Source organism: Myotis myotis, unplaced genomic scaffold (assembly GCF_014108235.1).
Source record: "Myotis myotis isolate mMyoMyo1 unplaced genomic scaffold, mMyoMyo1.p scaffold_m19_p_5, whole genome shotgun sequence".
Taxonomy (NCBI): Eukaryota; Metazoa; Chordata; class Mammalia; order Chiroptera; family Vespertilionidae; genus Myotis; species Myotis myotis.
This window is the reverse complement of record NW_023416357.1, coordinates 100,771,084-100,798,153: the sequence shown is the minus strand read 5'-3', so window position 1 is coordinate 100,798,153 and position 27,070 is coordinate 100,771,084. Positions and strand designations below refer to the sequence as shown.

The 27,070-nt window shown below is 48.0% G+C and overlaps 1 protein-coding gene across 7 annotated transcripts in view; it reads right to left on the bottom strand.

The window, feature by feature from the left end:
- The window catches only part of NLRC3 (NLR family CARD domain containing 3), a 32,707-nt gene extending 8,017 nt beyond the window's left edge, over positions 1-24,690 (bottom strand). Inside the window, exons 1-13 of one of the 7 annotated variants that reach the window (XM_036310295.1) lie at positions 23,948-24,689; positions 11,694-11,797; positions 10,798-10,856; positions 10,314-10,515; positions 8,408-10,157; positions 7,107-7,193; positions 5,664-5,747; positions 5,123-5,206; positions 2,941-3,024; positions 2,143-2,226; positions 1,395-1,478; positions 618-701; positions 23-106 (exon numbers count right to left, since the gene is read on the bottom strand). In XM_036310295.1, coding sequence (XP_036166188.1) covers positions 23-106; positions 618-701; positions 1,395-1,478; positions 2,143-2,226; positions 2,941-3,024; positions 5,123-5,206; positions 5,664-5,747; positions 7,107-7,193; positions 8,408-10,157; positions 10,314-10,491 — 2,603 coding nt within the window. In that variant the 5' untranslated portion in view covers positions 10,492-10,515; positions 10,798-10,856; positions 11,694-11,797; positions 23,948-24,689. Of the gene's footprint in view, positions 1-22; positions 107-617; positions 702-1,394; positions 1,479-2,142; positions 2,227-2,940; positions 3,025-5,122; positions 5,207-5,663; positions 5,748-7,106; positions 7,194-8,407; positions 10,158-10,313; positions 10,914-11,693; positions 11,798-23,947 lie in introns of those variants that run through there. The other 6 variants (XM_036310291.1, XM_036310297.1, XM_036310294.1 and 3 more) reach the window with 6 other exon arrangements.
- Between the last annotated feature and the right edge of the window lie 2,380 nt (positions 24,691-27,070).

Below are 27,070 nucleotides of genomic sequence, written 5' to 3'. Positions count from 1 at the left end.
CCCTCCCCGCCCCCTCACGTACTCCAGGTTCTTCAGGGTGCTGTTGGTGCAGAGAGCTCGAGCCAGTTCCTGGGCTCCCTCTGGGCTGATGGAGTTTTCTCGAAGGCTGAAGAAAGAGAAGACCCTGAGCTGCTGACCAGGCAGATGAGGTCTCTGGGGGAGACAAGCCCAGGTGTTCAGGCTTTTAGAACCAGAGAAACCTCATGTGGGACCCGGACTTCCTGAGCGAGCATGTGGTGTGTGCCTCCAGCGAGCCCAGGTTCTGGTGGCTAGGCAGCCAAGTGTCTCCCCTTTAGGACCTACCAGTAGGACAGTCTAGGAGGAAGAGGATAAGACAGTGGGACCTCAGAGCTGTGAGGGGCAAGCATGGGTGCTTGGGTGCCTAAAGGATGTGTATATGGGCAGGGAGCAGCAGAGCTGGCCAGCTGGGGGCCACCGCTGCCCCTGCCCTCCCAAGAGCAAGGTAGAGTGCAGGATGCCAGCCCCAGAACCAAGCTGCCCAACCAGAGGTCGTCACGGGGGTAATGTGGGCTTCCCAGCTCCAGCCTTTTCTTCCAAGTCCCTTTGGACCCCCTGACCAAAGGGATACCTGGTTGGAGAGGGAGCCTGGGACTTACTTGAGGCTGAGGAGGGCTCGGTTGGCGCAGAGGGCCCCCATCAGCGCTGCCACTCCGGTGTCACTGATGGAATTGCTCTGCAGGCTGAAGACAGAAGAGAGGGCACATTTGGCGTGGCCGTCTCAGGACTCGGAGGGAGCCATCAGTCCAGCTGAAACACTAAGCTCGACAGGGAGTTGGGGGACACCTGAGGCAGGTGCCACACCACATTGTTTTTTTTTCATCATCCCTCTTTCCTCTCTCATCCCTCACAGTCCAGCCCCAGCTAGGTCAGGGCAGGTGGGTATAGCACAACCAGCCCCAGAGTTTGACTCTGCTTTGGTTTTGGTGGCTCCAAATGGCCTCAGAGATGGGGCATGCACTGTGTCTGCAGCCCCCAGGGCACAGTTGAGTCTCCCCAATGTGAGAGCATTGCCAAGCTCCCCCCCACCCCGCCCAAGGCCACTGCGGCTGACCCTTTCTTTAGCTACCTGCACTAACTTCTAAAGGGCTTTCAGTGCTTGTTGTCACCCTGAAAACACCAACCCCTACTGTCCAGGGAAGTGGAGCTGGTGTGGTAGGGTGAAACAGGTGGGGTAGGCATGGAGGGAGAGACACTGAGATCATAGCATGCCCAGGGTTGGGGGTTGGTTGGGTTCTGGCAGGGAAGTGGCCCTGACTGACAGCCCTCCTCCAGGACCCACCCACCTACTGGATAGGAAACCTGAGGGGGACGAGGGGGGAAGGGAGTTCCCCTCTGCCCACAGCCACCCCTGGAGGGTGGTCAGGCAGACTCACTCCAGACTCTCCAGGCCCTGGTTCACCTTCAGGGCCTCAGCCAGGGCCTTGGCACCTCCATCGCCAATGCTGTTACTGGAGAACCTGTAAGAGACGGGACACTGGTGAGCCGGCCTCCTGGAGCAGCTGGGCAGGGTGGGGCCCAGAGATCAGGGTCTAGGAGGGGCTGTCTCTGTTGTCTCAAGGTGCCAGTACAGTCTCTCCTGCTTGAGGCTGGTTGGCCAGTGGCCTCTGGAAGTGACCTCCTGCTGCTTGTAAGAGATGAAGGTAGCAAAGTCCTTGGCTCCCTGGCAGGGGAGTAGGGGCCAGGAGGCAAGACCAACTCTTTAATGAGAGGTGTTTGTGATATGTTATGTGAAGGTGGCTAGGAAATGCCATTTTCTTTTGCTGGCTGAGAAGGCAGTACATGTGAGCCTGAGACAGTTGTGGCTCACTCAGTCTGTGAACCTGGATCTCCATTCTCCTGGTCCAGTGCTTTGGGGTCCAAAGCCAGTTGTTCTGCACCTACATCCACTCACACACTTACCCATTCATCCATCCACCCATCCATCCACTCAACTACCAGTCCATCCATCCACCCATCCATCCATCCATCCATCCATCCACCCATCCATCTATCCATCCATCCATCCATCCATCCATCCATCCATCCATCCATCCATCCATCCCCATGCTCACAAATATTTATGATAAGCTGGGCATTGTGTTAGACACTGGGGATACCAATTGGCCTTTCTGCATTTCTCACATGAGCTCCTTCAGACTCCTGTTCTGCTTCAGGGCATCTGCCATGTGCTGGGCTCCCATGGGCCCGATGGTATTCTTCTGCAGGCTGTGAGAGAGGAGAGGGGTCCTTTAGCAAAGCTGGTCCCTGCTATTCCCAGGCCAAGAATACTCTGACCCAAGGTGAGAGGTCAGAGACAACGGAGTGCTGAGTGCCAGTCATCTCTTGAAATGTACACATCAAGGAAGATAGCACAGACTCCAAGTTGTAAGAGCCTTCTTGTCATGAAGATATAAAGTTTTAACTTTCCTTTGGCTAAAGGCAGTTAACAAACACAGGTGGCTATCCCAACTACCAGGCTAATTTAGGATAAACTGTGTGTGACAAACGCTGCTGTCCAGTTCTCTTACTTGAGGACAAGTTGTTTATCTTGGAAACATGTATGTAATGGTTTGTGTCTGTTGGCTATGGAAAAGGATGTGATTTATTTCTGTCTTTGCAATCTCATCAGCAGATTGCTTATGATGTACATTACAGTCCAGTTGAGTGTTTATTCAAATAATAAAGCTGTTTTGTTCTTCCTCACATTTGTAGAGAGGGTTTTCTGGATTGGCAGGAGGTTTTATTTTTAATTTTTTGCCCAACACCTGTTCTCTGGAAAAGCAATGGACGTCAAGTTTTCCAGGGGCCATCCAGACAGGTCAGAAAGCCTCAGGGCCTTGCCCATCCATCCCTCCTTGCAAAACACAGGCAGAGAGGTCCTTGGAGAAGAAGATGAGAGAGTACAAAGGAGACTTTCTGATGGCCAGCATGTCTACTCACTGCATCACGGAGAGCGTCCGGTTGGCTGCCAAAGCCTCAGCCATGAATTTGGCACCATCGTCCCTGATCCTGTTACTCTGGAGGCTGTGGAGGCAAGGAAGAGGCATGTCACCAATGGAGCACACAAAGGCACCCAATGGTGGCCTGAATCCCACCACAGTGTCACCAATGCTCAAGGGAGGGCAGCAACTAAGCTCAGTGACAAGGGGCTTTAACCACTCTATGCCCTCAATGCACACCACACAGGAACTGGGCAACAATTGGCCTTCCCCTCTGCTGCTCTGGACTTGGGTTTCCCTCTGGGTCTCTAAGCACTAGCCTGCTGACTGGGGACAAGTTGCCCATGGTATCTGGATAACAATAGCTAGGTCATCGGTAATCCCAATTACAGCTAAAAGTCATAGCACCCAAGGGTTGGCGAGGATGTAGAGAAATCGGAACCCTCATCCACTGCTGGGGGGAATGTAAGATGGTGTGGCCACTGTAGAAAACAGACTTGTGGTTCCTCAAAAGGTTAAACATAGAGTTACCATGTAACCAGCAGATTCTAGTCCTAGGCATCTACCCAATAGAATTAAAAACAGTTATTCAAATACTGTTCACAAATGTGTACAGCACCATTATTTACATGGCCAAAAGTTGAAAACAACCCAAATGTCCATTAACTGATGAATATTATTTGGCCAGAAAATGGAATGAACTACTGATACATGCTAAAATGTGGATGAACCTTGAAAACATCTTAAGTGAAAGAAGACAGACATAAAAGGTCTTATTGTATGCTTCCATTTATATGAAATATCCAGAATAGGCAAATCCATTGCGCAGAAAGCAGATTGGTGATTGTTGAAGGGAGGAGAGAATGGGAAGTGACTGCTAATGGGCACAGGGTCTTCTTTTGGGGTGCTGAAAATATTTTAGAACTAGATAGAGGTGACAGTTGCACAATTGTGAATGTATTACGTGCCATTGAACTGCACACTTCAAAATGGTGAATTTTGTGGGAACCTCACCTCAATATAAGAAAATGAAAACAGGGATAGGTAGCCGCCATGGTAAGGAGAGACATGGGTCAGGCAACCACACAGCCAGAATAAAGATAAATGAAGAATTCAAAAGTAAAGAAAATGAAGCTTCTCCTAAGAAAATAGAAGAGACATAAAGTTGCCTGGTGAAAAGAACATGGATTAGCCATGGTCAAAACAAGAGCAGCTGAATCAACTCAGACGCCCACCGAAATGCTATCTTCATTAAACTGATAAAAAATAGGTTCCCCCCTGGCCGATGTTGCTAAGTGGTTGCATCAGGCTGCACTCCAAAGGGGTGCTGGTTTGAGTCTGGATCAAGGGCATGTACCTGGGTTGCAGGTTAGCTCCCTGTCCCTAGTTGGGGCATATGCAGGAGGCAACCGGTTGATGTGTCTCACTCACATCGATGTTTCTCTCCCTCCCTCCCTTCTGCTCTCTCTGAAAAGCAATGAGAAAAAATATCCTCAGGTCAGGATTAACAACAACAAAAAAGGTTTCCGATGTGGAATTGTTACTCAGAAGATCTACTATACAAGGTGTTTACACAGACCACAATACACTGAAATTAGTCCCTAGGAAAAACGTTCTTATAGAAAATAAGCCGTATTGTGATGCACCAACTGAGAAGCAAAGAATTCTTAGGATAAATTCAAGTCTTATCATTTTTAATTTTAGAATTTATAACTGAAGCATAAACAAACAAACAAATAAATAAAAACAAAATGGTGGTACACATTCAACTTAGGATGGATACAACCACTGGCTCCTAAAAGGAGCATAGCAAACCACACCAAACTATAAGAATCTTCAGAAAGATGGGCTTTCAATGTCTTGGAAAACATCTCAGGGGGACATTCTGGCACCATGATCTTGGGGATTTCTCATTCAATGGAGGACAAGAGGTTTTCCTCATAGATTATTTTGCTCCTCCACCTCTACATATCTCTACCCTTCTCCTCTATTCCTTGCTCAGGCCATAAACACAAGCACAATAACCAGGGAGGAGCTGGAACTTGGAAACTTGCTTAGGATACAAGATCCTGTGGTACCCCCTGGGTCGGAGCTGATGTCTGATGCCCACATTTTCAATCACCTCCTACTCCATAGGTGGCACCTGAAGGGAAAGTTTTCAAGGGTAAGCAGGTAACACGTACCTCAGAGAGGCCAGGGTGCGATTAATCTTCAGAGCATCTGCCAACGCCTTGGCCCCTTGAGGCCCAATAGAGTTACAGCGGAGGCTGGCGGGAGAGAGAAACAACCATTCCCTTTCATCCAGTGCCCAGGGAGGGAAGGAGGAGCAGAAGTTACAGTGACCTTTAAATCTATGCTTCTTGAACAGAATGTATCAGGGTTTAGGATTTCATGTTTGGTGCAAGTGGGACAGAGATGTTTATGTAGGCAAACAAGGAAGGAGTTTCTGAAGGTGCCCCATGTGATGGGCAGAAGAAAATAGGATCTGATACACTAGTGGACTTGAGCCAAGGACGGAGAGGAGAATGATAACTCCAAGTTCAGGCCTGAAATTTTGGTGCTTCCTGGGCGAGTCTGAATAGCTGAGCAGGAGCTGTGACATTGTTTGCTCAGCTATTCTTCCAGTCCACCCATGGGAGAGACTAGTCAAGGGGACTTCACAACATGTCTCACAAGTGCTCCCTGTCCCTATGGGGAAAGACTGGCCTTTGGTGGTGTACTTACTCTAGAGAAGTCAGACTTCTGTTGACAAGGAGGGATCTGGCCAGAGCTTTGGCCCCCTTGTTACTGATCTGGTTCTCAGCCAAGCTGCCCAAGGAGAGGGAGAAGAATGGTTATGGCAAGTCTATAAATATCAGCTCCAGGCTCATGATCCAAACCCCTCAGCCTCACCAGCATCATCAGGGCCAGGACAGAGGCAGAGATCAGGTGAGCCCTGGAACAGAATGCCAGGCCCACAAAAGCCTCTGAGCCAAGCAAGGTAGGACTAGAGTAGGCAGACAGACCGGCATACTGGCAAAGGGTCCCAGGGAAGTTTGATCAGAATTTAGCACAACAACTGCTACATAGCACAGGAATGAGGGTAGGCGGTTACAGAAGTCTACAGCATGGACCCCAGATAGTGGTGTGCTAGAAAACTGGCTCTCAGGAAAAACCAAAATACAAAAACCCTGATTTTTAACATTGGCCAATTTCCATGGTGTAAATACTCCCACCACGGCCAATTTCAAGCACTCACAGCTCTGATGAACTGATTTTACCCTCCTTAGGCACAGAGGTGTCTGTACGAGAGCACATGGAGCCTACTATTCTAACCACTGTCCTCAATAATTGTTTTGCTCCCGACTCATTCCACGTTTTTATTTCCTCAGATATAAATTATTTCAGAACCCAAAGCCTTGTGTGAGAATGAAAAATTATTCTTGGGTCCTGTTCTCCAAACCGACCTCCCTAATTCTCTGAAAGTTGCCCTTAGGTCATGGAATCATTTCATGTACAAACAAGAGTGTTACTCAAACTTGGAAATTATTATAGGAGAGATTTTATAAGCACATAGATCTGTCCTGCAGTCAGCAAATAAACTTTAATTACATTAAAGATGCAATGTTTAAATTTTTAAATCTTTTTTTATTGCTTTGTAAGAAAGAGAAGAAGGGAGAGAGAGAGAGAGAGAGAGAGAGAGAGAGAGAGAGAGAGAGAGAGAGAGAGAGATTTGTTGTTCCACTTATTTATGCATTCATTGGTTGATTCTTGTATATGCCCTGACTGTGGATTGAACCCACAACCTTGGCATGTCAGGACAACCAGGCTCTAACGTTTTTAATTTAAATTTTTTTAAAAATTATGTTTTATTTAAAGATCGAATCCTGTGCCCAGAACACTATTTGAGGGCAAACTGTGAGAAGTTTGGGCCTTGTGCCATGTCAGTGCACATAGTGTTTGGAGAAACAGCCTCTGCCCCTCACCCTATCCTTCCCCTCTTCTTACAGATGAGCACTTGAGCCCTGGAACTCTCTGGAATGGGCGGAAACAAGCTGCAGCATGCTTCAGACGCCTCTTTTTGAAAGTACCACCAGCTAGTTGAGCAGAAAGGAGGATGGGGAAGGAGCCCTCAGAACCAGAGAGACAGGTGGGTGCCCTGGGCGGAGTCTCCTGGGTCAGCGTTACCTGATTCTCTGAATGTGACAGTCCTTTCCACTCAGCACACTGCCCAGCAGCTCCATCACGGGGTCCTGGAACTGGTTGGTGTCCAGCCTGGTCGGGAGGAACAGCCATTGTGAGTGGTACCACCTCCCATAGGCAGGGTGGATGAAGTCCCTGGCTAGCACAGGAAGGCAGGAGGGGGCACTAAGCTCAGACACCCAGGCTAGGATACCCGCCCCCACCCCGTCTCTCCATTCCACTGTAGCTCCCACCACATGGCCCAGAGACCTAGGACAGCACACCCACCGAGCTCACAGTTTTCCTACGAAGGTGAACTGGGAGGCTCAGGGGCATGAGCCCTGGGGTTTCTGTCCGTGTGCATCTGGGAGATGCTTGCTGCTAGTTCTCCTCCTTCTGAGGACATGGAAGCTGCTCTCAGGTCCTGAATGGCCTTGGCCCTGGTGCCCTTCCCCCAGCCCCTATTAAGTCCAGAGCAGTGGACAGAAGATGGCCTGAGGGCGGAGAGTGTGGGTGTGGCTTCTGTCAGCACTGGGATGGTTCACAGGGTGTTATGGGTTGAATAGTGTCTCCCCAAAAGCTATGTTGGCATTCTAACCCCCCAGTGGCTCAAGAGTGTGACCTGATTTGGAAATAGGGCCGTGGCAGACGTAATTAGAGAAGATGAGGTCACACTGGAGTGAGGTGGGCCTGTCATCCCATAGGACTAATGTCCTTACAAGCGAGGAAAGCCCTATGTCGGTGGTTCTCAACCTTCTGGCCCTTTAAATACAGTTCCTCATGTTGTGACCCAACCATAACATTATTTTCGTTGCTACTTCATAACTGTAATGTTGCTACTGTTATGAATCGTAATGTAAATATCTGATATGCAGGATGGTCTTAGGCGACCCCTGGGAAAGGGTCATTCGACCGCCAAAGGGGTCGTGATCCACAGGTTGAGAACCGCTGCCCTATGTGAAGACAGACACGGAGAGGGTATAGCCATGTGGCCACAGAGGCGGAGATTGGAGTGATGGATGTATAAGCCAAGGGTAGCCAGCAACACCACAAGCTACAGAGGCAGGAAGGATCCTCCCCTGAAGGTGTCAGAGGGAGCACAGCCCTGCCAACGCCTTGAATTTGGACTCAGCCTCCAGAACTGTGAGAGAAAACGTTTCTATTGCTTTAAGCCACCCAGTCTGTGGACCTTTGTTACAGCAGCCCCCAAACACTGACGCAGAGGCTGCTGGTGGAGAGGAAGTACTTTCCAGGGCCTCTCCTCTCTCCTCCGCCAACACCCCTGCACACACCACCCTGGTGCCCACCTCAGGCTCCGGCAGTAGAGCAGCTGGGGCAACAGGCTCTGGAGGACACCCTGACTGAGGCTCAGGGACAGGTTGGCCTCCTGGGCGCAGGCATCTGACACCTGCAGGAGATAGGCCAGGGCAGCCCGGTGCGGGGGGCCGGTCAACCTGGCCAGGCCCCCGCTCTCCATGGCCTCCTCCACACTGCGGGCCAGCTCTGTGTGCTGCAGCTCGTGCAAGCAGTGCAGCACATTGACTGCCCGGGCACAGACCACCGTGCTGGACTGTAGGCTGCCCTGCAGGAACTGGGCCACCTGCACCCGGGAGCCCTGCTGCTCGCCCGGGGCCAACAGGGAGCCCGCCAGTAGGTCATTGACCCTTGGAGACAAGAGGCCGCAGAGGAAGCGAAGGAACACATCCAGCCGTCCGTCCTCAGCCTGCATGGCCCGCTGGGCCGCGCTCCTGAAATGCGTGAGGAAGCCCAGCCGAGGCCAGGACACACCACCCTCCGTGAAGAGGTCGAAGATGGCCCTCTTGGATGCACTGTAGTAGTACGCAGCCCCCAGGAACTCCTGCAGAGACAAGTGGGTGAAGCAGTAGGCTGCCGAGGAGGCCAGGGTCTCCTCCCGCTGCAGGAAGTAGCTGCACACAGTGCTCTGCAGCAGAGCAAGGTCCACACCAAACACCTTCAGGTCCGGCTCATAGAACACGTACTTCTTCTTGACCAGCCCATGGAAGGCCAGCCGGCCCAGCGTCCCCACCATCCTGCGGCCACCGTGGGCCAGCTGCTCAATGCGAGGGCTCACCTTGCCCTTCTCCTGCCCCTCCCCACCCAGGGCCATCCGGAAGTACCAAGAGTAGAGCTCACACAGGGTCCTTGGAGGCCACAGCTCTGTGTCCTGGGGCCCCTGCCTGTGGCGGCACAAGTGGCCCAGGGCTAACCCCGCCAGCCGGCAGAAGGCCGGGACGGTGCACATCAGGTACAGGGCCCTGTGGGCCCGAACCTGGCTCAGGACCCAGTCCAAGAGGACCTGGTCCTCGGGGAACATCTGCTCCAGACACAGTTTGATCTCCTCTTCATTAAAGCCCCGGATCTCAGTCATCCGGTCCACCAGGCCCCCTGGGATCTGGCCAGCTGCGCTGGGACGGGAGGTGACCCAGACAGAAACTTCCGGGAAGAGGTTGCCCCGGATGATGTTGGTGATCAGGTGGTCCACCTGTATCTCCTTCTTGGGGTCCGTGCAGGCCACGGTGTTGGAGAAGTCCAGAGGAGTCTTACACTCATCCAGGCCGTCCAGGATAAGGAGCACTTTGGCCAGGGCTGCCACTTCCAGGCCAGACTCCCCGACGTGTGGAAAGATGGAGCGAATGAGTCTGTCTGCGGACAGCTTTTCATGGGTGTTGAGATCCCGGAACGTCAAAGGCAGCACCAGGGAAAAGTCCTTGCCAATCTGCCCCCGGGCCCAGAGGCAGACAAAGTGCCTCACCAGGGTGGTCTTGCCCACACCAGCCACCCCAATGGTGATGGAGATGCGGGGAGGGATGGACACCCGCGACAGAGGCAGGAAGAGCCTGTTCAGGGCGATGGTCCTGGCTGAGCGCCAGGCCCCACGTGTGGCCTCCACCTGGGTGAAGTCGTGTTCCCTCAGCTGCAAGTCCATCAGGCCTTCCACTAGCAGGAGGTTGGTTAGCCTGGGTGAGGGGCCACCCAGCTCCAGGCTGCCTCCTGCCCTGCTCAGAAGGGCCTCTTGGTGTCTCTGTATCCGCGAGTCTGTGGATGGAGGTCAGAGCTCAGGATTGGGGAGGGCGGGTGTAAAGAAGGAAAGCGGAGAGGCAGATGAAAGGCAGGGGCAGGAGGTAGAATGGCGGGGGGGGGGTGAAAGGAGAGGAGGGGAAAAGGCTTAGGGACACCCCTCCATCTGCCTACCATTGCCATGAGGCCCCCGTGGAGAGTCGGGTGTCCTGTCAGGGGTCTGTGGGGCCTGGGAGCCCTGACAGCCTTTCCCGGACAGCAGGTCCATGAGGGCTTTCACCTGCTCTGCCGGGGAGCCAGCACCATGGCCCTGGCCAGCCTCCCCACCCATCCGCATCTCCTGCTTCCTCATGGAGTCCAGGATTGCTGCCAGGAGCTGTGAAGAGAAAGCCTGAACCTGCTGCCTGCTGTCTCCCTGCCCAGCGGCCGGGGACAGGTAAGGAGCCTCCAAGGATGTGTGGGGACTCACCCTTTGGGGACCCACCCTTTCTCCTCTCCCAGCTAGTGGCCCACAGTCTGACCTCGAGGAGGAGGTTGGAGGGGCTGGTTGTTCCTGGATGCTGAGAATCGTTCCTAATGCCACAAGCATTGATCAGATGCAGGGGACCAAATGGATAAGAACCCAGGCCCAAGCTCGAGCGTGAGCTCCGCCACTTACTGGTTGTGTGACCCTGGGCAGGCTGCCTGAGCCCTCTGTGCCGGGGTGTCATTTGTAACCTGGAAACGGCAATGCGGTTATGAGTAGGTCCACTCACAGAAGGGAAGAATGAAAGAAGCCAATCTGGAAAGGCTACATACTGTATGACTTCCACTCTGTGTTATTCTGGAAAAGGCAAAACGATGGAAACAGTGAAAAGATCAATGGTTGCCAGGGGCTTGGGGTGAGGAGGGAGGGATGAGTGGGTGGAGCACAGAGAATTTTTAGGGCAGCGAATCTACTCTGAGTGATATACTACGGTGGTGGGTTCACGTCATTATACATTTGTCCAAGCACAGGGAATGCACAGCACCAAGAGTGAACCCTCATGTAACCCGTGGACTCGGGGTGATAATGATGTGCCAGTGTAGGTTCACCTGCTGTAAAAAGTGCCACTCTGGTGGGGATGTCCACAGTAGGGGAGGGTGCACATGGGGGGCAGGGGGTATATGCAAATCTCTGTACTTAATCTTTCTCTCAATTTGTCTGTAAACCTAAAACTGCCCTAATAACGAAAGTCTAGTGATTAAAAAAGAAACAAAGAAAAAATGGAGGAGTCTAAAGAGAAGGGAAAGTTGGTTCTCAGAGCAGTGGTATAGCTACGTTTCTTACTCTGTTTCCTGGGGTCTCCTGGAAGAGCAGGGGCTCCTGACCCACAGGCAGCACTGTTTCTGCTGGGGATAGTGACGCAGAGGTGCTAAGAGGCAAACCATGTCTGAGTCCCACCCACTCACATTCCTTTTCCTCTGTGTATCTGCCCCCCAACCTCCCACCTCCCACCCCCCTGTATATCCCTCCCTTAGCTAAGATAGATACTTGAGGACCCAGAGCCACCTCCATCTCACCCCTCTTCTCACCTGTAGTGGGCAGGATGTCCAGCCCATGGCCCACCCACGGCAGCTCCTCCAGCAGGGCCTTAGGAACTCAAGGGGTGGGGGTTGGCCATCCTTCCTCCATGGGTCTAGAAGAGAAAACAGGACTCAGGGCTGGGCAGAAGCCACACCTACTGCTTTGGGTGTAGCAGCTCATTAAACCAGGTCCAACTATGCCTTCCAGCCCTGTGTTCTCTGGGCCTCAATGTTATTCACTTAAAAGGAGGATTTGTTGCCTACAGCCCCAAGACCCCAGCGCACTCCCCAACCTTGAATTTGCATTGGGGTTCCAGGCATTTTAACTCAGGATGAACCTTTTCACCTGGAAAATGCTAAACAAAGTGTAGCAACAAGGAAAATAGCATTTCCCAGCCATTTGGTTCATAGTGGTGTTGGAGAGTTGAGTGTAACCAATTTGAGGTAGATGAACTAATCTGGGAACATTAGAAATAGGCCAGGGCTAGGCCACTTATACTTCTGAGTCCTTCTGGCTGTTCTCACTCTTTTATACTTCTAAATGTCAAAACTAAAGGGGGAAAAAGACAGATGAGATTTTGATTGAAGTCACGTTAATGTGGGTATTGTTGAGGGCTTTCTTTAGATCCTCTAGTAAAACTGTGTTTTTTTCTTATCTAAATTGCCACATCAATTGGTTGCCCACTGCATGTAGGGCAGGAATTGAGCCTTGACTGGAATCAAACCTGGGACCCTTCAGTCTGAGGGCTGACACTCTAACCACTGAGCCAAACCAGCTAGGGCTCTTATAAACACTTGTAAACTCTTTTGATTTAAAATCTAGTTAGTCTGATGTCAGTGTAGTCACCCCTGCTCTCTTTTGGTTACTCTTTTCATAGAATATCTTTTTCCATCCTTTCACTTTCCACCTATTTGTGTCTTTGGATCTCAAGTGAGTCTCTTGTAGACAGCATGTCATTGGATCATATGTTTTTATCCATTCTACCAATTTCTGTCTTTTGACTAGAGGGTTTAATCCATTTACATTTAAAGTAACTACTGGTAGAAGGAATTCTTACCATTTGCAACAGCATGGATGGAACTAGAGAGCATTATGTTAAGTGAAATAAGGATACATATGTAATACCTTAATCAATAAGGAAAAAAATAAAAATAAAGTAACTACTGGTAAGGAGAGACTTATTTCTGTTATTGTGCTATTTGTTTGTTTATGCTTTATAGCTTAACCCCCATCATTTCTTGCATTAGCATCTTTTGTGTTTAGTTGATCTGTTGAAGTGAAATGTTTTCATTTCTTTCTTATTCTCCCCCCCCCCCATTTTTTAAAAAATAACCTTTATTGTTGAGATTATTACAGAGGTCTATCTTTTTTCCCCCCATATCTCCCCTCCACCTGGTTCCCACCCTGCCCCAGGCCCTTGCCACCCTATCATCTGTGTCCGTAGGTAATGCATACATGCCTATAAGATCTTTGTCTAATCTCTTCCGGCACCCTCACACAACCCCTTCCCTCTGAGAATTGTCAGTCTGTTCCATTTCCATGCCCCTTATTCTATTCCATTCACCAGTTTATTCTGTTCATCAGATTTTTTTATTTGTTTGATTTTTTAGATTCAGTTGTTGATAGATATGTATTTGTTGCCACCTTGTTGTTCATATTTTTTATCTTTGCCTTTTTCTTCTTCTTCTTCCTCTTCTTAAAGAATACCCTTCAGCACTTCATATAATACTGGTTTGGTGGTAATGAACTCCTTTAGCTTTTTCTTGTCTGTGAAGCTCTTTATCTGACCTTCAATTCTAAATGATAGCTTTGCTGGGTAGAGTAATCTTGATTGTAGGTTCTTGGTATTCATCACTTTAAATATTTCTTGCCACTCCCTTCTGGCCTGCATAGTTTCTGTTGAGAAATCAGATGACAGTTGTATGGGCATTCCTTTGTAGGTAACTAACTGCTTTCCTCTTGCGGTTTTTTGTGTTTTTTTTTAATTGTTTTATTGCTTTAAGTATTACAAAGAGTTTTATATATGTCTCCTTTTTTTTTCTCCCCTTGACCTTTCCCTGGCCTCCCATACCCCCCAGTGTCTTGTGTCCATTGGTTATGCTTATATGCATGCATACAAGTCCTTCGGTTGATCTCTTACCCACCCCCCCCAACTCTCCCCAGCCTTCCCACTGTAGTTTGACAGTCTATTCTATGTTGCTCTGCCTCTGTATCTATTTTTGTTCATCAGTTTATAATGGTCTTAATTATCCATAAATGAGTGAGATCATGTGGTATTTTTCTTTCATTGACTAGCTTATTTCACTTAGCATAATGCTCTCCAGTTCCATCCATGCTGTTGCAAATGGTAAGAATTCCTTCTTTTTACAGCAGCGTAGTATTCCATTGTGTAGATGTACCACAGTTTTCTAATCCATTCATCTGCTGATGGGCACTTAGGCTGTTTCCAGATCTTAGCTATGGTAAATTGTGCTGCTATGAACATAGGGGTGCATATATCCTTTCTGATTGGTGTTTCTGTTTTCTTGGGAAATATTCCTAGAAGTGGGATCACTGGGTCAAATGGGAGTTCCATTTTTAACTTTTTGAGGAAACTCCATACTGTTCTCCACAGTGGCTGCACCAGTCTGCATCCCCACCAGCAGTGCACGAGTGTTCCTTTTTCTCCACATCCTCTCCAGCACTTGTCATTTGTTGATGATAGCCATTCTGACAGGTGTGAGATGGTACCTCATTGTTGTTTTGCTCTTGCTGTTTTTAAGATTCACTCTTTGTCTTGTGCCCTTGGCATTTTAATTATGATGTGTCTTGGTGTGGTCCTCTTTGGGTTCCTCTTGTTTGGGGTTCTCTATGCTTCTTGGACTTTAAGTCTATTTCTTTCACCAGGTATGGGAAGTTTTCTGTCATTATTTCTTCAAATAGGTTTTCAATATCTTGCTCTCTCTCTTCTTCTGGCACCCCCATAATTCAGATGTTGGTACACTTGAAGTTGTCCCAGAGGCTTCTTACACTATCTTCATATTTTTGGATTCTTTTTTCTTTTTGCTCTTCTGGTTGGGTGTTTTTTGCTTCTTCATATTTCAAATCATTGATTCTCAGGATCCTCTAGTCTACTGTTGAATTTCTGTATATTATTCTTTATTTCAGTCAGTGTATGCTTAATTTCTAACTGGTCCTTTTCCTTTTTTTTTTTTTTTTTTTTTTTTTTTTTGTCATTCTCACTAAGCTCCTTGAAAGTCTCACTAAGTCCCTTGGAAATTCCTGGAAGATTCTTGATAACCTTATAACTGTGATTTTGAACTCTATATCCAGTTTTTTTTGCTTTCTTCTATTTCTTTCATTTGTAACATGTTTCTTTGTCTCCACATTTTGGTTGCTTCCCTGTGTTTGTTTCTATGTATTGGGTGGAGCTGCTAAGTCTGCTTGAGTTGATAGAGTGGCTTTGTGTAGTAGGTGTCCTATAGGGCCCAGTGGCTCAGCCTCCTCAATCACCTGAGCTGGGAGCTCTAGGTGCACCCCTTTGTGGGCTGTGAGCACAGTCTTGTTGTAGTTGAGACTTGATTGCTGTTGGTGTCACTGGGAGGAATTGACCTTCAGGCCAATTGGCTGTAGGGACCAGCTGCAACTACAGTGGGAGAGCTGCTGTGTAGGAGACAACCTTATGGAGCAGGACTTGCTTTAATGGGGCTTTGGTGCTCACTGAATCTGCCCCTTGAGTGTGTAGCTTATGGATGTGAAGAGTTGTAATCTCGTATGGTCTCACATTGACCACTAGGTACACTGGCTCTTGGGTCTCCAGAGAGGTGCAAAGTCAGCCACTGCCTGGGGCCACCCAGCAGGAGCTACAGAGAGATCTTCAGATTCCTCCTCTTTGTATCGGGTTTGGAAGTGCCCAGATGAGGCCTGGCTGTGAAGCAATGCAGGCTGGTGCTGGGTCTTAGGCTTTTTATTGGTAGCTTTGGGGCTCCCTGACCCAGCTGCAGCTTGTTTGATAGGTTTTTAGCCTGAGAAAGGACAGGCCATTCATATGAAAAAGCTGCTGCCCACAGCTTGGGTGGGGTTGTAAATTGGGTGGGGCAGGATCTCAGGGAATCACCAGGGGAGAGCAAACAGAAATGGCTGCCAGTCAGCCCTGCAACCGGGCAGGTCCAAGCATAGTAACAATGACCGCTGTGAGCACCTCTGTCTGGAAGAAAGCCAACACTGAGTTCCTGCCCTGATGCCAGACAGTCCAGTTTCTCCTCGTATGTGTCTGGGTTCCCCAGAGCCTCGCCGGGCACTCGAGCTCAGAGGAAGCAGGAGCTTGTAAGTTCAATCGGCCTTATAAGAGGAGCAGTTGGGTCTCCAGCAGCCTGTGTGTCACTCAGCCCGAATCCGCACTGCTTTTTACGGCCTGTAGTTCTTACTACCCATAGGGACTTCTTTTCCCAGCTCTGGGACCTGGGCTGTTCATCTGGTGTGGGATTGGGACCCTTTGCTCCTCTGGGCAGCCTTCACAGAGATGATCTCCCTCCCAATTAAAAAAATGGCACAAGTGGGAGCCAGACCAGCTTGTTCAGCACCTCTGCACCTCCTACCAGTCTCAGTATGCTTTCTTCTTTACTTATCTAGTTGTAGGACTTCCATTCAGCCAGCTTCCTGGTGGTTCTGGATGATGGTTATTCTTTATTTTAGTTGTAATTTTGATGTGGTTGTGGGATGCAGCAAGTACAGGCATTTGCCTACACCACCATCTTGGTTCTCTCTTATTTCCTTTTGTGGTTACCATGAGGTTACGTTTAACATCCTAAAGTTATAACCCTCTAATTTTAATTTATATCAGCTTAACCTCCATAACATACAAAACTTTGTTCCTTTGCATCCTTGTCCCTACGCCTTTTGGTTGTTAATGTCACTGAATTACATCTATATACATTGTGTGCCCCAAAACATAAACTAATAATTCTTTTAAATTTGTTAGTCTCTTAAATTATGTAGAAAACAAAATTTAGAGTTACAAACCAAAGTTACAGTAATATTAGTTTGAATACTAATAATCAGGGTTATTTTTTTAATGTAATAATCTCTTAAATCATGTAGAAAACAAAAAGTACAGTTAAAAATCATTGATACAACTAGATTTAATAAGTGAGTTTGGCAATGTAGCAGGATACAAAATCAACACCCAAAAATCGATGGCTTTTTTATACACCAATAATAAGTTCTCAGAGAAACTAAACAAACAATCCTATTTATTATTGCAACAAAAAAGTTAAGATACTTAGGAATAAACATAATCAAGGAGGTAAAAGACTTGTACTTGGAAAACTACAGGACGTTGAAAAGCGAGATAGAGGAAGATATAAGCAAGTGGAAGAATATACCATGTTCATGGATTGGTAGAATTAACATTATTAAAATGTCCACACTACCTATTCAATGCAATCCCTATTAAAATACCAACAGCATATTTCACAGACTTAGAACAAACTCTCCAAAAATGTATATGGAACCAAAAAAGACCCCAAATATCTGTAGCAATCTTGAGACAGAAGAACAAAGTTGGAGGAATCACAATACCAGATATCAAGTTATACTACAAAGCCACCGTAATTAAAACAGTCTGGTACTGGCACAAGAACAGGCATATACTAGTAGATCAATGGAACAGAAAGGAGAACCCAGAAATCGACCCAAGCCATTATGCTCAATTAATATTTGACAAAGGAGACAAGAGCATACAATGGAGTAAAGACAGTCTCTTCAATAAATGGTGTTGGGAAAATTGGACAGATACATGTAAAAAAAACAACAAAAAACTAGACCACTAACTTATACCATACATAAGAATAAACTCAAAATGGATAAAGGACTTAAATGTAAGACAGGAAACCATAAAAATCTTAGAAGAATCTATAGGCAGCACAATATCAGACATATCTTATAGCAATGTGTTTACAGATACATCTCCTAGGGCAAAGGAAACTAAGGAGAAAATAAACAAATGGGACTACATCAAAATGAAAGGCTTCTACACGGCGAAAGAAGCCAGCAAAATGAAAAGGGAGCTCATACATTTGCCAATGATATATCGATAAGGGGTTAATTTCCAAAATATATAGGGAACTCATACAACTTAACAAAAGGAAGACAAATAATCCAATTAAAATGGGCAAAGGCCCTAAATAGATACTTCTTTAAAGTAGACATATAGATGGCGAAGAGACATATGAAAAAATGCTCAAAGTCACTGATCATTGGAGAGATGCAAATTAAAATGACAATGAGATATCACCTCACACCTGTCAGAATGGCTACCATCAACAAATCAACAAATGACAAGTGCTGGTGAGGACTGGAGAAAAGGGAACCCTAATACACTGCTGGTGGGGATGCAGACTGGTGCAGCCATTACGTAAAACATACGGAGTTTCCTCAAAAAATTAAAAATGGAACTCCCATTTGACCCAGTGATCCCACTTATAGGAATATATCCTAAGAACCCCAAAACACCAATCAGAAAGAATATATGCACCCCTATGTTCATAGCAGTACAATTTACGATAGCTAAGATCTGGAAACAGCCCAAGTGCCCATCAGTAGAGAAGTGGGTAAAAAGGCTGTGGTACAGCCCAGTTGGCATGGCTTAGTGGTTGAGCGTTGACCTTATGCACCAGGATGTCTGGATTCCCGGTCAGGGCACATGCCCAGGTTGTGAGCTCGATCCCCAATAGGGGCCTGCAGGAGGCAGCCAATCAATTATTCTCTCTCATCATTGATGTTTCTATCTCTCTTTCTCCCTTCCTCTCTGAAATTAAAAAAATTTTTTTTTTTTTTTAAAAAGCGTGGTGGTACATTTATACCATGGAATACTATGCAGCAGTAAAAAAAAGAAGGATCTCTTACTCTTTGAGACAGCACGGAGAGACCTGGAGAGTATCATGCTAAGTGAAATAAGCCAATTAGAGAAAAACAAAAAAAACAAGTATCACATGATTTCACTCATATGTGGAGTCTAATGAACAAAATAAAATGATGAACAGAGTGGATCCAGAGACATGGAAGCATGGAACAGAGTGTGGAATCCTGGAGGGAAGGTGGGGGGTGGGTGGGTGGGAGGTGATCAATAAAAAAACACACACAAAGAAGACATTGTTACAATAATACTGGTGTTTACAGTTGCCCATGTATTTGCCTTTTTTGAGATCTTTATTTCTCCATATGGCTTAGAGTTACTACTGTGTAGTGTCCTTTCATTCCATCCTGTAGGAGTCCCATGCATATTTCCTGTAGGGCAGGTCTAGTAGTCATGAACGCCCTCTACTTTTGTTTGTCTGAGAATGTCTTAATTTCTCCTTTACTTTTTAAAGGACATTTTTCCTGGATATATGGGAATCTTAGTTGGCAGGTTCCCCCCGCCCCCAACCCTCTACTCTCGCTGTGAGTGCTTTAAATATATCAGCCTACTATTTTCTGGCCTCCAAAGTTTCTGATGAGAAGTCTGCTGACAATCTTATTGAGGACCTATTTGTATGATGATTTGCTTTTATCTTGCTGATTTCAAGATTCTCTCTTCATCTTTTTCTTTTGAAAGTTTGATTATAACTTATCTCAGTGTGGGCCTCTTTGAATTAATCTTACTTTGAGATTATTGAGCTTCCTTGATGTTTTATGATGTATTTTTAAATATATATTTTTATTGGAGGAGGGGAGAGGGAGAAACATCAGTGATGAGAGAGAATCATTGATCGGCTGCCTCCTGCATGCCCCCTACTGGGGATCAAGCCCGTAACCCAGGCATGTGCCCTGACAGGAAATTGAACCGTGACCCTCTCATTCATAAATCAACACTCAACCTCTGAGCCACAAGATCAATACACAAAAAGGCCAGTTATATTTTTACTTACTAGCAACAATGAAATTAAAAGTAACAATTTAAAATACCACTTAAATATCAAATATATAGGAATAAATATAAAAACTGTGCAAGACCTCCACACTGAAAACTATAAAACAATACTAAGAAATTAAAGATCTAAAGGAGGGATTTACCATGTTCATGGATTGGAAGACTCCATATTAATATGTCAGTTCTTTCCAGATTGATCTATAGATTGAATAACATCCCAATAAAAATCCCAGAAGGCTGTTTTGGAGGGGAAGGGGGAAATTGGCAAGCTAATTCTAAAACATATAGGTAAATGCAAAAGACCCTGGAATAGCCAAAATAATTTTGAAAAAGAAGAACAAATCTGGAAGACTTACACTAAACAATATCAAGACTTAGGATAGTGCTATAGGTATTGGCATAAGAGCAGACAAATAGGTCATTGCAATAGAAGCAGACCTATACATATATGGTCACCTGATTTACAACAAGGCTCCACTGCCAATTCAATGGGGGAAAGAATGGTTTTGCATTAAACTGTGCTAACAAGATATTCATATGGGAAAAGTGAACCTTGACCCATACCTCACACCATACACAAAAATTAATTCAAGCTGGCTCAAAGATCTAAATGTAAATGCTAACACAATTAGGGCTTTAGAAAAAATACAAGAGAATATCTTTATGAACTTGGGCTAGGTAAAGACTAAATTGAACACAAAAAGTAATAACCATGAAAGGAAAGAATGATATATTGGGATGCATTAAAATTAGGAGTATCTTTCATTAGAAGACAGTCTTTAAAGGGGAAAAAGCAAGCCATGGATTAGAAGATGTCCCGAACACGTTTTAAAAATCAGTAAGAAACGCAGCCCAATTAAAAAATGAGCTAAAATTTTGAAGACATGTCACAAAGGAGTATATTACTAATCATCAAAGAAATGCAAATTAAAATCACTTTATAAAAAATGTTGGTAGTAATAAAGCTAAATATACATATTTCTGTGACCTAGCAATTCCTCTTCTGAGTATGTACCCCACAGAAACAAGTGTTTATCTCTACCAAACATAGCACCATAATGTTCATAGTAGCTTTATTCATAATGTCCAAAAAAGTAGAAACAACCAATGCCCACTAACAATAGAATGGGATTTTTCTGGTATGTTCATACAATCAAATCCTACATAGTAATGAAAAAGAATGAACTTGCTGAAACCGGTTTGGCTCAGTGGATAGAGTGTCGGCCTGCGGATTGAAAGGTCCCAGGTTCGATTCCGGTCAAGGGCATGTACCTGGGTTGCGGGCACATCCCCAGTGGGAGGTGTGCAGGAGGCAGCTGATCGATGTTTCTCTCCCATCGATGTTTCTAACTATCTCTCTCCCTTCCTCTCTGTAAAAAATCAATAAAAAATATATTTAAAAAAAAAAAAGAAAAAGAAAAAAAGAATGAATTACTGACACACTCAAAAATATGGCTGACTCTCACAGACATGTTGAGTGGAAGAAGGCTGATACCAAAGAGAACATACTCTGTGATCCCATTTATGGGGGGTTTAAAGTCAGGCCCAAACAATCTAAAATGATAGAAGTCAAAATAGGGATTACTCTTGGGGGTAGTTCTAACTGAACAGGGCATAAGGGAGGCCCTGTGCTCATTAAACACTAACTCCCCATTCATTCCCCCTTTCCCAGCCCCTGGCACCTACCATTCTACTTTCTACATGAATTTGATTACTCTAGACCCTCATATAATTAGAGTAATACAGTATTTGTCCTTTCTATTCCTTTCTTAAATCCTCATTGAGGATATTTTTTCCATTGATTACTAGAGTGAGTGGAAAGTAAGGAGGGGGGCAAGAGGGAGGAAGAGAGAGAGAGAGAGAGAGAGAGAGAGAGAGAGAGAGAGAGAGAGAGAGAGAGAGAGAGACATCAACACGAGAGAGACACATGGATTAGTTGCCTCCTTCACGTACCCCTACTGGAGCTGGGGAATCTGCAGCTGAGGTATATGCCCTTGACCAGGCATAGGGGACGACGCTCTAACCACTGAGATACACTGACCACGGCAGTATTTGTCCTTTTGCATCTGACCTCTCTCACTGGGTATAATGTTTTTCAGGTTCATCTATGTTGTAACATGTATTGGAATTTCATTTCTTTTTAAGGCTAAAAAATATTCCATCTGTTGATGGACGCTTGGGTTGTTTCCACTTTGTGAAGCTTGTGAATAATGCATGGGTGTAAAAATATCTGTTCAAATCCCTGCTTTCAAGTCTGTGGGTACATATACCCAGAAGTGGAATTGCTGGATCAGATGAGCTTTTTTTTCTTTTTCTTTTCTTTTTTTTAATGGAGTGCTATTTTTAAAACACCACTGCTTAGCCCAGCCGTGGGCAAACTACAGCCCGCGGGCCGGATCCGGCCTGTTAGAAATGAATAAAACTGAAAAAAAAAAAGACCGTACCCTTTTATGTAATGATGTTTACTTTGAATTTATATTAGTTCACACAAACACTCCATCCATGCTTTTGTTCCAGCCCTCCGGTCCAGTTTAAGAACCCATTGTGGCCCTCGAGTCAAAAAGTTTGCCCACCCCTGGCTTAGCCCAACCACCCAGAGATTTAATTGGTCTGTGGTAGAGCCCCAACACTGATATAGTTTAAAGCTACCCAGGTGATTCTAATGAGCAGCCCGAGTTGAGAACCACTGAACCAGAGAGAGTCTGAGAAAGTGACAAAGGAGGGGCAACAGCAGGCAGGAGTGAGGGGGGAGGAAAAGGCAGGGCCTGTGAGTGTCTGGGAGGTGGGAGGGGCAAGCTCCCCCTCCTCTGAGGTCCCATTAGCCTCCCAGTGTTGGGGCCAACACTCCATCCTTAGCAGACATCCATCTTTCTTGTCTTGATGACCTCGGGCCTTGGTTGCCAGATTTAATAAAGCAAGATCCAGGACACCCAGTGAAATTTGAATTTCAGATAAATAGCAGATTATTCTTTTAGCATAAGTATGTCCCAGCTAATACTTGGGACACCTTATGTTTTGTTTTGTTTTTAGTTTATTTTTTATTGTTGATAGTATTACAGATGTCCCTTATTTCCCCCACTTCTCCCCTCCACCCAGCCCCTGCCTCACTCCAGGCCTTCATCACCCTATTGTCTGTGTCCATGGGCTGTGTATACATGCATATAAGTTCTTTAATTAGTCTCTTTCTATATTTTTAAATAAACCTCATTGTTTATCTGACATTCAAATTTAACAGGGTGTCCTGTATTTTATCTGGCACCCCTACTACGGCTCCAATCAGATAAGACCCATTCTCCCCAGCCAGGCCTTTACCTTTGGACACCTTGTCTCGGTAAGATAGGGGAGGAGACTCCAGCAGGTGGGCCAGGAAGTAGCCCACCACCATGACCTCTCAGGGTGAGCATCAGAGGCTAATGAGGAGGCTCCCTCAGTGGGACAGTTACCTGGCCCCAGATGCCACTCCTGCAGGGTGGAACCTACCACAGGCCTCTGAGTGGGGTGAGGGCCAGTGGCAGTCAGGTAGACCCTGTACAGAGCACACAGCCTCCAGCGAGAGCAGCAGCTTAAAGAAGGGAGGACTGAGGGCAAGTGGGCCTCAGGCCACCTTTGGGGATTTCAAGGCCAAGGCCCTCAGTCTGCAGAAGGTCTGAGCTGGAGGATGCAGGGCAAGGCCAGACAGACAATTTTGGGACTCCTGCCGCTTCCATGAAGCTGGGCGTCCTCATTCCCACACATTCCCCCAGAGCTTCATCCATGGGGCCGGGCTCAGCTGAGGACCTGTGCTCCTGTTGTTGGTGTCGCTCAGGCTGACAACTGGGCTTCTGCCTTATCCCTGAGGAGACTCAGGTCCCAATTTACTCACTGACTTTGCCAGTGGGTCTCATCTTGCCCTGTGCTCTCCTCCCAGGGACCTCAGTCCTGTCTGTCTGCTTGGCCTGTGTGTGAACTGTGGCCTCTGCATTGCCCACCTGCATGGGGTGACTGTAGGGGCCTGCAGTGCTGACCTCCTGTCTGGGCTGCGTATCTCAGGCCACGGCTTCTTGGATGCCCCTCTCTCCTGACTTGAGACCAAACAGCTTTTTGTCCCAGCACCCCTGGGACAGAGGAGGGAACACCCAGTCTGTACCCTCATCTGAAAGTCGGCCATAGGATGGCCTGTGATGGTCAAGAGTAAGCCCTTGGGCTTTGGGAAAGCATGTGCCTCCACCAGGGGACTGGGAGGAACCCTGCAGCTCCTGGCACCATGGGGACACCTTGGAGTTCCCCCAGCCACCCTGTCCCAGAGCAACTCAGCCTCAAAAGTCATGGCCCCTCCTGCTGGCGGTCTCCACTTCCTCCCACATCTTGCACTGAGGCAGCCTGGCTTCTACTTACCTCCTGGGTCTTGCTGCCTCTGGGATGCCAAGACTAAGGAGCCAGGGGCGGCTCCATCCCAGTGCCCCCAGGCTTAGCCCTGCTCCAGTGGGGACAGCTGGGCAGTGGTGGGGATGTGCTGGGTCTCTCTGTGGCCAGTTGGCTGGGCCCTGAGCCTTCAGGATCCGTCCGGGGAAGGAGTAAAGCCCTGCTCGGGGCAGCAAGGGACACAGCCCACTGGCTCCTGCAGTCCCCGAGCCCACCGGTTTGTCACAGCAGCCAGGCTCTTCACCTCTTCCTGTGCCGGCTCCACCTCAACCCTCCTTCCTGTCTGATTTCAAAAGCTAACAGCCTCTCAGACAAATCGATGAACCACAGCTGCCTTGCCGGCTCTCTGGCTTCGTCACCACCCCACGCGTCAGAGAGGAAGGGGTGCCAACAGGGTCTTCGTTCCAGGACCCAGCACCTGCTCAGCACCTGATGCTCAGGAGACAGTGGTCCCCTCTAAGCCACCAAGGAGAACAAACTCACTATCAGCAGACCTTTGCTTTTGGGGGGCGGTAGGGAAAGCGGGTGAGTGGTGAGGACATTCAGTGACTTGCCCAAGGCCACACAGAGGGAAGCTGACCTCTCTGGGGCTCGACCTGTCCTCTCCCTCCCAGGCCGGCATGATACACTGTAGCCCTGACACCCTTTCTCACCCTCTTGCTTTCCTTCTCTCTCGCACCCAAAGGCACCTCAACTCAGCTGTACCCCACAAGGTCTTCCTGTGAGTCAAGGCAGGTCACCTCCGCCCTGAAACAGCAGAATGCAGCAGTTCACTCAGACGCCTGGAGTGGACCTCAGCACGTAGGCTGTCCTGATTGACAGGTGGGCCTGAGTGGGAAGGACCTGATCCAGAGTGAAAAACACAAGAAAAGTTACAATGGAGGAAAGGCACAGGGCGTCCTCCAGTGACAGGGAGCAAGCCGCCGAGAGAAGCCGGTGACAGGTGGGAGACAAGTGATAGAGGCCCCGGTTTCCCTCAGCAAGCAAGTGGGAGCTGTGATGGTTGTAGAGCAGAGGAGCAGTGGGTTTGGATGCATGTAGCAGCCTGTACGTAAGGGGACGTGGAGGAGGTGTGCGCTTGTATTAGCCTTTCTCCAAAGCTGTGTCTGGGTGACAGAAGGGAGGGGTAGAGGGGAAGGGAGGACCCAGAGGCAGCAGATTAGAAGTGCTCCTTATGATGGCACCCTTCTGTACCCCCTCCCTCCCATCGGTGCTTTCTGAACACCCAGAAACTTGCCAGGGGCTGAGGGACATATGGGGCTGCACTGGGGAAGCCTGCTGAGGCTCCAGGCAGGCAGGGCGCAGACTGGCGGCTGCAGACTCAGCCTCGAGGTGCAGTGAAGGCGGCTGAAACCAGGCCGCCCACAGGATGTTGGAAACCGCAGGGGCCTGGAGGTATCTGTCACCTAAAAGAGGCCGAGAGGCACCCTCTGCTCCTCCTCTCACAACTCAGAGTGGATGGGACCTGAGCACGAGGGGACAGCCTCTTCCGCGGGGATCTCAGGGAACGTCCAGAAGTCAGCACTTCCCTGCCAACACCTTTCCTCTCCAGCTCCTTCCACCAGACAGGGCTGGTCCCTGGGCTCCCCCTGCCGGCTCCTCTGTGAGAAGCTGGGGGGGCTTTCTCCTGACTCGTGAGGTGCTTGTATGTGTGGGACAGAGTCTCCCTGGTTGTTCTCACTCTGGGGCTTTCTGTCCACCCAGAGCTGTGGTTAGCCGACAGGCAGTAGCCTGGGCCCTTCCCAACTCAGTGAAGGCTTGAGACTTCCTGCCCGTAAGGGCGGGGCCTTGCTGGGGTTGTGCAGGTCCCTGGGGCCCTCTTGCCTGGCCCTGCTAGAGCTGGGTGGTGGTTCTCTTTTTAAATTTTTTGTTCATTCTCACCCGAGGATATCTGTTCCATTGCTTTTTCAGAGAGAATGGAGGGGAGGGAAAGAGAAACATCAATGTGAGACACATTACACAGTGACTCCCGCACCCACCCCCGCCAGGGGCAGGGAGCAAACCTGCAACCTAGATACATGCCCCTGACCTGGAGGGAATGGAACTCGTGACACTTCAGTTCGCAGGCCAACGCTCTAACCACTGAGAAAACTGGCCGGGGCTCTCTTTTTTAAAAATGTTTTTATTGATTTTAAAGAGGAAGGGAGAGGGATAGATAGAAACATTTATGAGAAAGAGATATCGATAGGCTGCCTCCTGCATGCCCCCCATGGGAGACTGAGCCTGTAGGAATCGAACCGGGGACTTCTTGGTTCATGGGTTGATGCTCAACCATTAAGCCACACTGGCTGGGCTGGTGGTTCTTTTACTTATTTTTATGTTATGATTCTTTTTATTTTTTTTGTTTGCTAATTTACATTTTTTTAATTGCTTAAAATATTACAAAGAGTAGTGCATTTGTCTCCTTTTTTTCCCCCCTTGACCTTCCCCCCAGCCTCTCCTACCCGCCCAGTGTCTTGTGTCCATTGGTTATGCTTATATGCATGCATACAAGTCCTTTGGTTGATCTCTTACCCCCTCCCCCCAACCCTGAAAGTATTATATATGTACCCTTCTCCCCTCCCCCATTGACCACTTCTAACCTGCCTCCACCCCCAGCCCCTGCCCTAAGCCTTCACCACCCTATTGTCTGTGTCCATGGGTTACACATGTATATATATGTACAAGTTCTTTGGTTGACCTCTTCCCACCCTGGTGGTTCTCTTTTAATTGCCTTGCGTGATGGTGCCCTGGCCGTGGCTGGGCCACAGGAAGTGGGACAGGCCCAGGAGATCGTCACGTCACAGCGAAGTGTGGGTGTCGCAGTTTCATAGCAGCGAACGTTCTGCTCCAGGCTCAGTATGCTTTCTTCATGGCAGGGCAGAGCTTCTGAAGGGAACCCCTGCACCACCGTCCACCACAAGACCCATCATTGGTCTGGCTCCTCCAGCCCTGCTGTAGGCGCTGGGAGAGGGCAGGTGTGGCCACTGCTTCCCTTTCCAAACCGGCTGGCCCCGATTTCCCCGGGCCTGAGTCGGTCTGGTTTCTATGGAGGGGTCAAGGTTCTTTCCCTGGATGCCGAATGTTCTCTGGTTGTGGAGGTTTCTATATTACAGT